Source organism: Dipodomys ordii, unplaced genomic scaffold, assembly GCF_000151885.1.
Source record: "Dipodomys ordii isolate 6190 unplaced genomic scaffold, Dord_2.0 Scaffold128, whole genome shotgun sequence".
NCBI classification, from domain to species: domain Eukaryota; kingdom Metazoa; phylum Chordata; class Mammalia; order Rodentia; family Heteromyidae; genus Dipodomys; species Dipodomys ordii.
Genome location: NW_012267344.1, coordinates 134696 through 145012, shown reverse-complemented (window position 1 = coordinate 145012; position 10317 = coordinate 134696). Strand labels below are relative to the sequence as shown.

At 47.3% G+C, this 10317-nt stretch overlaps 1 protein-coding gene across 1 annotated transcript in view; it reads right to left on the bottom strand.

Moving 5' to 3' along the window:
- Positions 1 to 10317, bottom strand: part of Lars2 (leucyl-tRNA synthetase 2, mitochondrial) — a 59956-nt gene that overhangs the window by 23000 nt on the left and 26639 nt on the right. Inside the window, exons 8-10 of the mRNA XM_013030266.1 lie at positions 6779 to 6992; positions 5199 to 5358; positions 1582 to 1686 (exon numbers count right to left, since the gene is read on the bottom strand). Of these exons, the coding sequence (XP_012885720.1) occupies positions 1582 to 1686; positions 5199 to 5358; positions 6779 to 6992 (479 nt within the window). The remainder of the gene's footprint in view (positions 1 to 1581; positions 1687 to 5198; positions 5359 to 6778; positions 6993 to 10317) is intronic.

Here is a 10317-nt window from a genome sequence, read left to right as displayed (position 1 = left end):
CTCTACCTCTTGAGCCACAGTGCCACTTCCAGCTTTTTTCTTTTTGCTTATGTGGTGCTGAGGAATCGAACCCAGGGCCTCATGCATGCAGGGCGAGCACTCTACCACTGAGCCACCTTCCCAGCCCGTTATTATTATTCTTTTGTACAGGTCCTGGGGCTTAAACTCGGGGCCTAGATACTGTCCCTAAGCTTTTTGTGTGTGTGTGTGTGCTCAAGACTGGCACTCTTCCACTTGAGTCACAGTACCACTTCTGGCTTTTTGGTGGTTCATTGGGAGATGAGAGTCTCAGAGACTTTCTTGCCAGGGCTGGCTTTGAACCACGATCCTCAGATCTCAGCCTCCTGAGTAGCCAGGAATGACAGGTATAAGCCACCAGTATCCAGCTTTCTTTCTCCCTTTTGTTTTTTTTTTTAAATAGTTGTAATCTGAAAACAGACACTGAACATAGTAGGGTAAATATAAGGAGACCTTGTTGTAGAACCGCCCCCCACACACACTCCTCCTGCAGTGGAAAAAACAATGGCTTTCTTGAGGGAAATGGGACTGAGGCATAGGTCTGTCTCCAGCACCTTAGAAAAACCCCACTGAGTCAAGAGCTGAAAGATTCCACTTGGGCTGTGTTCCCAAAGGCCCTGGAACATTCTGCGCAGACATTTGCTCTGCGTTACTCCCACACAGGGCCTGGAGGAGATGCGGGGCGGGCAGAAGCAAATCACTCAGCCGCTAGGGGAGACCTGCTGTTCTGACTTGAGCTAGGCCTTCAGAGCAGTTTTGTTCTTTTCTTTATTTCCCACCCACCCCTGCCCCCGCCCCCTCCACCCCCAGCTGTTAGTTCTATAGGGGTGATGGCTCAGCCTTGGTTCTATTCACATGAAAGGCTTCATTGGGGAGGTGTGAAATAACATGGTTAGTGTCCACCAGGACCTCTCCCTCAGCTAGGACCGGGAATCTCCTGGTGGAGGGTCCCTGCTCCAGCCACCTGTGTAAACTGCTGGCTTGCTTAAGGACATATGTCATATAAAAAGCTAAAGGGTTGGGCTGGGAAGGTGGCTCAGTGGTAGAGTGCTTGCCTTGCATGCATGAGGCCCTGGGTTCGATTCCTCAGCACCACATAAACAGAAAAAGCCAGAAGTGGCGCTGTGGCTCAAGCGGTAGAGTGCTTGCCTTGAGCTGAAGAGCTGAGGGACAGCGCCTAGGCCCAGAGTTCAGGTCCACGACCGGCAAAAAAACAAACAAACAAAAAAACCAAAAAAAAAAAAAAAAAGCTAAAGTGCAAACACAAAATGCTAAATCAGATCTCTTCTTTTGGTGCTGGTCCTAGGCACTGTCCTGAGTTTCTCTGGCTCAAGGCTAGAGCTCTACCACTTGAGCCACAGCTCCGCTTCCGGGTTTTTGGTAGTTTGTAGGAGTAAAGATGTCTTGCGGACTTTCTTGCCCTGGGCTGGCTTTGAACTTCAATCCTCAGATCTCAGCCTCCTGAGTAGCTAGAATGTCAGGTATGAGTTACCAGTGCCCGGCTACTTTAGTCTTAAACTTGCAAAGTTGGTTAGCATGGATGACATTTTAACCACTGCTTACCTATTTTTGAATCCAGAGAGCCTTCTAAGTCGGCTCCAGCCGCAATGATGACAGGGACCTCCTGCTGGGTGAGCATGTTCATGGCTATCACCGGTGTGCGACAATCTGCAATGACAGGATGTAACAGCATGTCAGTCCACTGGGACCCTACGCTGTTTGAATCTCCGAGGAGAGACCAGGCAAGAAGAAAAAAGCAGGAGAGCTTTGGTGTTCTGTGCTAATTGATCAAGAATTTCTCCTTTCAAGGATAGTAATAGACAATTCACACCAGTGGAAATCAAAGGATGAAACCAAGCACATGAGAAAATGTTGTTCATCCAAACCCCTAAGCAAAGATGTGAGAATAGCAATTTTTTTTTTCTTTCCAGATGGTGGGGTGTGGTGGGGAGCAAGCCATTCCAATCACTGCCCTTTCCTTGTGAAAAATATCTGCAAGAGGTAGAAGAATGAAACAATAACAACCACAACAAATTTCCTTATGGGGTTGGGAAGGTGGCTCAGTGGTAGAGTGCTCGCCCAGCATGCATGAAGCCCTGGGTTCCGTTCCTCAGGACCACCTACACAGGAAAAAGCCGGAAGTGGTACTGGGGCTCAAGTGGTAGAGTGCTAGCCTTGAGCACAAAGAGGCTCAGAGACAGTGCCTAAGCCCTGAGTTCAAGTCCCACAAATGAAAGAAAAAAAAATCTACTGGTAGTGAGAGTAGAACAAGAGAGCAGAAAATGACTTGAACAGAGAGGGGAAAAGAAGGCAGGAAAAGTCTATGAGACTCTTTTTCTTGGGGGGGCCCGGTCGTGGGGCCTGAACTCTGGGCCTGGGCGCTGTCCCTCAGCTCTTCAGCTCAAGGCTAGTGCTCTACCACTGGAGCCACAGCGCCACTTCCGGCTTTTTCTGTTTATGTGGTGCTGAGGAATCGAACCCAGGGCCTCATGCATGCAAGGCAAGTGCTCTACCACTGAGCCACCTTCCCAGCCCGTCTATGAGACTCTTATCGCCAATAAACTACTCAGAAAAAGCCAGAAGTGGCACTGTGGCCCAAGTGGTAGAGTGCTAGCCTTGAGCGAAAGAAGCTCAGGGACAGTGCCCAGGCCCAGAGTTCAAGCCCCAGGACTGGCAAAAAAAAAAAAAAAGACAAAGGGAAGATTGAGGAGTTTTCAAACATAGCAGAGGCCTGAAGAATGACCAGCTCCCCCCAGCATGGCCCATGGTCCCAAGGTACATCTCTGGGAAAACAGGGAATTGATAAGTCTTTCTAAGCAGGGTGCAATATGCAAAATACTAGACTGAGAAGAGTTTCCAAGAGCCACAAGGAAAATGTGGAAAGATATAGTCAGAAATTCAAAGAATATAAAGCAAATGGGGGGAGGGAGAACTCTATATAAAAAAAAAAAGAAGCAGAAAATATAATCACAGTACACAGTGTACACAGTACACTCAGTTGTGATTCTTTGTGAATACATAATTTAAATATTTTCAAACAACATATATAATATATATATTTTTTAAATTTTGGCAATACTTGCAATTCTTGTGAGTTGGCCAGCTAGGTTGCTTATTAATGTATTGTTTGCTTGTTTTTGTTGAGCACAAGTTCCTTAAAAAGGCAGCAAAAATAAGATGCGTCCTGAGAGTTTTTGGGATCTAATTGGTTCCCATAATGCCTGAAGTTCTCTCCTTTTCTCAGTTGACCACCTCTGACATAAATCTGATTTATAAGTTCTGACAAGACAGGAAGCCATCAAAAGCATCAACAGGGACCAGAGGCTGTGCTGTCTTTTCCTAGAATTGTTCCTTGCATCCTAAATATTAAATATTCATGGGCTGGGAAGGTGGCTTAGTGGTAGAGTGTTGCCTAGTGTGCATGAAGCCCTGAGTTTGATTCCTCAGTACCACATACACAGAAAAAGCCACAAGTGGCACTGTGGCTCAAGTGGTAGAGCGCTGTAGCCTTGAGCACAAAGAAGCTCAGTGACAGGCCTAGGCCCTGAGTTCAAGTCCCAGGACTGGCAAAAATTTATCACATATGAAAATGTGTTGAATTTATAGTGCTTTTTACCTCAGGAATTCAGTCTTTTATAACTGATTAGCCAACTAAGCTCCTATTAAAGTTACCTCATTTTCATTTGTGTCCCCAAATGAAGCATAAGAAAAATGTAAAGATGAGATGCTTGCATTTCTTAGTTTTTCAATTTTAGAAAAATATTCAAATGTCACAAGCCCTCAAGGAAATCTCAAATTGTCCATGAGGGATAAAAACTAGAAGTTTTCCCTTTAAACAGCTGAAAAGAAGCCAATTTCTCTTTGGAATGAGGAGACAAAAATAAATCTGAGAAAGATAGCATTGGGCCTGGCGCTGGGGGTGGGGGTGGGGGCCCTCATGCCTGTAATCCTACTCAGGAGGCTGGGATCTGAAGATTACAGTTCAAAACCAGCCTGGACAGAAAAGTCCGTGAGACTCTAATCTCCAATAAACCACTAGAAAACAGGAAGTGGCGCTGTGGCTCAAGTGGTAGAGCGCTTACCTTGAGCTGAAGAGCACAGGGACAGCGCCCAGGCCCAGAGTTTAAGCCCCAAGACCAAAAATAAAAGACTTTTCCTGCCTTGGCTGGCTTCAAATCATGATCCTCAGATCTCAGCCTCCTGAGTAGCTATCAGGGTCCGGCTCCAAACAATGAAATTTCAATTCTTCTCCATTTCAGCACAAGAAAAGTAGGTGATGAAACTCACTTTGTGCTGAGTGAGTGGTCTCTGAGCCTGCCTGGCAGGCTTCTTTCTGACCCCCAGGGGCATACCAACTGGGTGTGTGGGTGGTGTAGGGGTGTGTCCCCAGAGGGTTGGCACTGCCCCCAAGCTCTCAGGAAGTGCTCCTTGCTCTCAATACCTGAATGTGGTCATTAATGCTCAGGAAACAATTACAAGTGCCAGAGAGAAGCTGCAGCGCGATTGTTTATTTCCTCAACCTGTTATCAGCAAATGCTGTAATGTGTTGCTCTCCCTTAAAGTCTACTGAGTTGGCAGGAAGGTCTGCGAGACTCTTATCTCCAATTAACTACTCCCCCCCTCCAAAAAAAAAAAAAGAAGTGGAGCTGTGGCTCAAGTGGTAGAGCACTAGCCTTGAGCACAAAAGTTCAGGGATAGCACTTAGGCCCTGAGGACCAGCACCAACTTTAAAAATAAAAAAAAAAAAAAAAATACAGGCTGGGGTGTAGCTTAGTGGCAAAGCCCTTGCCTAGTGAGGGTTCAATCCCCAGTAAAAATAAATAAATAGAAATTAGTAATACTAAGACCAGATGCTGAGATCTGAGGCTCATGGTTCAAAACCAGCCTGGGCAAGGAAGACTATGCGACTCTTATTGCCAAAGAACCACCAGAAAACCAGAAATGGAGCTGTGGTGTAGAGTGGTAGAGTGCTAGTACTGAGCAAAAAGAGCTCAGGAATAAAGTGCCCAGGCCCTGAGTTCAAGGCCCCAAATGAACAAACAAACAAACAAAAAGATAAATAAGTAAATAAAACAAGAATAAGGCTAAAAGTAAGAACAAATCACGGAAGATGGTACACAGCAGGACTTTGGTTGTCGTGACTGCTGTCTCAGAGCCTGCTCTAGGACCTGCCAGCTTACCTTTGCCAGGTACCAAGGCCTTCTGAAAAGCCTCCTTCAGAGAGCTGTGCCCGTGTAGGAGTCTGTGGCTGGGAGAAATGGCCACATGGGAGGTACCATATATGGCCTCAGGGGTGGCTGTGTATGCTGTGAGCTTTTCTCCAGTGTCTCGGCCATCCACCTGGCAGGAGGAAGTGAGGGTCATTTCATTTCTCCGTCTTCCCCCTGGGCAATGAGATTTCTCAGCTACATCCCCTGGCTCCTCCCCCTGGTTCCCATGGTGATCATCTCTGGCCTCAAGATCAGAGGGGTAGGGGACTAAGATGGGGCCTGGCAGTACCCTGCTCCATTGTAAAATCTTTTTTTGCTGATGTTGATCTGGTCATGGGGCTTGAACTCAGGGCTTGGACACTGTCCCTCTCTCTCAAGGCTAGCTTTCTACCACTTGGAGCCTTAGCTCCCCTTCCAGATTTATTGGAGATAAGAGTCTAACAGTCTTGCCGGGCGCTGGTGGCTCACACCTGTAATCCTAGCTACTCAGGAGGCTGAGATCTGAGGATCGCGGTTCAAAGCCAGCCTGGGCAGGAAAGACCGTGAGACTCCTATCTCCAATAAACCACCAGAAAACCGGAAGTGGCGCTGTAGCTCAAGTGGTAGAGTGCTCGCCTTGAGCTGAAGAGCTGAGGGACAGTGCCCAGGCCCAGAGTTCAAGCCCCACGACTGACAAAAAAAAAGAGTCTAACAGTCTTTCCAGCCCCAGGTGACTTTGAACCGTGATCCTCAGACCTCAGCCTCCTGAGTAGCTAGGATGACAGGTGTGTGAGCCACCGATGTCTGGCTTTGAATACCTAATATTTTGCTTACTTATTTACATCTGTTTGGTCAGTACTGTGTTTGACCTCAATGAAGGTTGTTTCTTTGCCCTAAAAAAGAATAAAATTTTTTAAAAAAAGAATAAAATTAAAAATATGTATATGACTCCGCGCTAGTGGCTTATATTTGTCATCCAAGCTACTCAGGAGGCTGAGATCTGAGGATTGCAGTTCAAAGCCAGCCCAGGCATGAAAGTCCCTGTGAGACTCTTATCTCCAATTAACCACTCAAAAACCAGAAGTGGCGCTGGGCGCCTGTGATCCTAGCTACTCAGGAGGCTGAGATCTGAGGATGTGGTTCAAAGCCAGACCCAGGCAGGAAAGTCCTGGGGGTAGGAGGGGCTCTTATCTCCAACAAACTACTCAAAAAAGCTAAAAGTAGAGCTGTGGCTCAAGTGGCAGAGCACTAGCCTTGAGCAAAAAGCTCGGGAGACAGAGCCCAGAAAGAAAAGAAGAAGAAAAGAAAACAGAAGTGGCAATGAGGCTCAGAGTGGTAGAGTGCTAGCCTTGAGCAAAAAGCAGCTCAGGGACAGTGCCCAGGCCCTGAGTTCAAGGCCCACAACTGACAGGAAAAAAAAAAAAAAGTATATGAACTGCAATCAATGCCTTTCTATTGAACAGTGCTTCTGTGGAGTCCTGAGTTACTGGGTTAATCAATGAATCCCAAAATGCCAAAGGAGATTGGAGATTTGCTGAGCGCGAACTGCCGACGTGTGGGCGGGTGGTCACCTTTAACATGAAGTCCAGATGGCAGCCCACGCAGTCCCCGATCCAGTGGGCCTGCATGCCCTTTATGCCATACCACTCGGGAAGGTCTGCCAGCCCATCCTGCATGGCCTGTGAGAATAAAGAGAAGAGGAAGAGAAGTAGACAGCACTTAGTGGAGGCACCAAAGGTGTCGGGACATGTGAAGCTAGTGGTACGGTTACTTATACTGCTTTGGCTGAAGAGCATGGACTTCTAGCTTGAGCCCAGGAGAAAAGCTTCGCATCCCAGGAGAAAAGCTTCGCATCCCTGCCTCCATTCGTGTGTGTGTGTGTGTGTGTGTGTGTGTGCGCGCACGCGCGCACGCGTGCAAGTACTGGGGCCTGACCTTAGGGTCTGTCACTCTCATTTGGCCGTGTGTATGTATTTGGGTCATGGAGCTTAAACTCAAGGCTACTACTTTGAACCACAGCTCCATTTCCAGTTTTCTGGTGGTTCACTGAAGATAGAGAGTTTCATGGCCTTTCCGGCCCGGGCTGGCTTTGAACTGTGATCTTCAGATCTCAGCCTCTTGAGTAGGTAGGATTATAAGCATGAGCCACCAGCGCCCAGTTCATTTGAGGTTTTTGTTGTTGTTGTTGTTGGTCATGGGGCCTGAACTCTGGGCCTGGGTGCTGTCCCTCAGCTCTTCAGCTCAAGGATAGTGCTCTACCACTTGAGCCACAGTGCACTTCCAGATTTTTGGTGCTTAATTGGAGAAAAAATTCTCCTGGATTTCCCTGCCCAGGCTGATTATGAACCTCAGTCCTCAGATCTCAACCTCCTTAGTGGTTTAGATTATAGTTGGGAACCATGTGTTCTCTTCCATAGTTCAGGAACTACAACTAGAAGGTCATGACCTACAGACCTGTGTCTGGCAGCATAGCCTGTTCCCTGCCCCAGAAAATCAAATTCTGGCTGGGTGCTGGTTGCTCATGCCTGTCATCCTAGCTTGTCAGGAGGCTGAGAGCTGACGATCTCAGTTTGAAGCCAACCAAGGCAAGAAAGTCTGTGAGACTCTTTTTTTTTTTTTGGGTCCGTTGTAGGACTTGAACTCAGGGCCTGGGCACTGTCCCTGAGACTCTTTGTGCTCAAGGCTAGAGCTCTATCACTTGAGCCACAGCACCACTTCCAGGTTTTGAGTTAATTGGAGATAAGAGTCTGACCGGGACTTTTCTGCCTGGGCTGGCTTCAAACTGAGATCCTCTTATCATCAGCCACCAGTGCTCAGCTCTAAGAGACTCTTATCTCCAATTAACTACCAAAAAAGCCAGAAGTAGAGCTGTGGCTCAAGTGGTAGAGAGCTAACTTGAGGACAAAAGCTCAGGAACAGTACCCAGGCCCTGAGTTCAAGCCACAGGACTGGCATGAGGGGGGGTGGGGAGAATGTAAGAGAGAGAAGGAAGGAAGAAAAGAAGGAAGATTAATTCTGATCAGAAAATGAAAGAGAGAGAAGGAAAACAAGGAAGGAAGAAGGAAGGAAGGAGGGAGGGAAGGAAGGAAGGAAGGAAGGAAGGAAGGAAGGAAGGAAGGAAGGAAGGAAGGAAGGAAGGAAGGAAGGAAGGAAGGAAAGGAGAGAAAGAAAATTGAATTCTGATCAGCTGCTCTGGTAGGAACGTAGAAACCATCTCTTCAGGTTTTCTCTTGATTGAACTGTCCAGCCTAGAAAACTTCTGCTGGAGGTATTTGCTTAAAATAGTCAAATAATGGAGATGAGGACAAAAGAGTCATAGATGGATGAAATTGAATTGTTTTCATACGCTAATTCTAGAGGAAGGCCTAGGTAGGACCTAACCAAACATAAAAACCAAAAGATAATTTACACATATATATAATTTACATATATACACACATATATTTATATATATGTATATATGTGTGTGTGTATACATATAAAATGCTGGTCCTCAGCGCCTGAGTGCTGTCCATGAGCTTTTGTGTCCTTGAATCATAGCTCTGTAGCACTTGGACCACAGCTCCATTTCTGGGTTTTGGGTAGTTAATTGGAAATAAATGTCTGTCTCATGAACTTTCCTGGCTGGCTTTGAACCTAGATCCTCAGATCTCTGCTTCCTGAGCAGCTAGGATTAGCTTTCTGTTTTTTATTTTATTTTTTATTTTGGTTGGTCGTGGGGATTGAACTCTGAGCCTGGGCACTGTCCCTTAGCTCTTCAGCTCAAGGCTGGCACTCTACCACTTGAGCCACAGTGCCACTTCCGGTTTTCTGGTGGTTTCTTGGAGATAAGAGTTTCATAGACTTTCCTGCTCAGGCTGGCTTTGAACCAGAGTCCTCAGATCTCAGCCTCCTGAGTAGCTAGGATGACAGGCGTGAGCCACTGGCGCCTGGCGGGTTTGCTTTTTATGTTTACATTTAGGGGAGCTTGTTGTGAAGTTTGTCCCCAGTCCCGGGTTGCCATTCATATTTCTAACTCACAGACTTCTGGGAACTCTCGACTGACTGCAAAGCTATAATGCCAAGGTCTCCCTGAAATTGCTTTCTGCCAGCCCCATGGCCTTTGGCTCCCCCCATCCCCCCCCCTCCCCCCCCCCCCGATTTTCTGTGCTGACCTCCAAAAACAGCTCCTTCAATCACTGCACACCGGGGTTCAGCAAGAACCAGGCAGGTTGCCATGGTAACTAAGCACTTTGGCTGAACAGTTGACAAACTCAGCGCTGCCAATTGAAAGAATAAATGCCCCTCAGTTAGGCTATTACATTTCCAACTAGAGGCAGAGGTCAAAACGAAAGAGCTAATTAGGTGGCCTTTCCGAGCCGGTGGACTCCAGACTCCAGAATCATCGGCTGGGTCTGCAGGATGACCTGCTCCACTTCCTGGCAACACAGTGGGGGGGCCCCAACTGTCAGCAGAGAGCTCAAACTGCCCAGATGCTACAGGGGGCCCTGACCCCAGCTTTGTTTTTCTCTGCCTCTTCTCTGATAGCCCTGTCCTTTTAAGGAACAGCACACTGGTGTTCATGAGGTCTAATGCGCATCTCTGTGCATTCTGAACAAATTACACAGGGGAAAGAGCCTCCTTGAAGACCTATATTTTGGGGGGGGGGGAATAAAGCCTGTTGGTCACATTTCCCTACAGTGTTGGAGCATTACGGTTCAGGTTTGGCAAAGCTTTGTAATGATCACAGGTAACACAGGCCTTGTGTTTTCCTTGCATTTAAGACCTTCAGCATGGCCAGGCATGGTGACTCATGCCTGTAAGCCCAGCTATTCAGGAGGCTGAGATGTGAGGATGGTGGTTTGAAGCCAGACCATGCGGGAAAGTTTGTGGAATGTTTATCTCCAAGGAACCACCAGAAAATGGGAAGGGACTCAAGTGGTAGAGTGCTAGCCTTGAGCAAAAGAGCTCAGGGATGGTGTCCAGGCCCTGAGATTAAGCTCCACAACAGATAAGAAAAGACCTACAGTTGGGGTTTGGAGGCCTGGCTCAGTTGGGAAACACTAGCCAACAAGTGAAAACATCACTTTGTGTACCAGACTCAAAGAGAAGGGGAGGGGAGGGGAGGGGA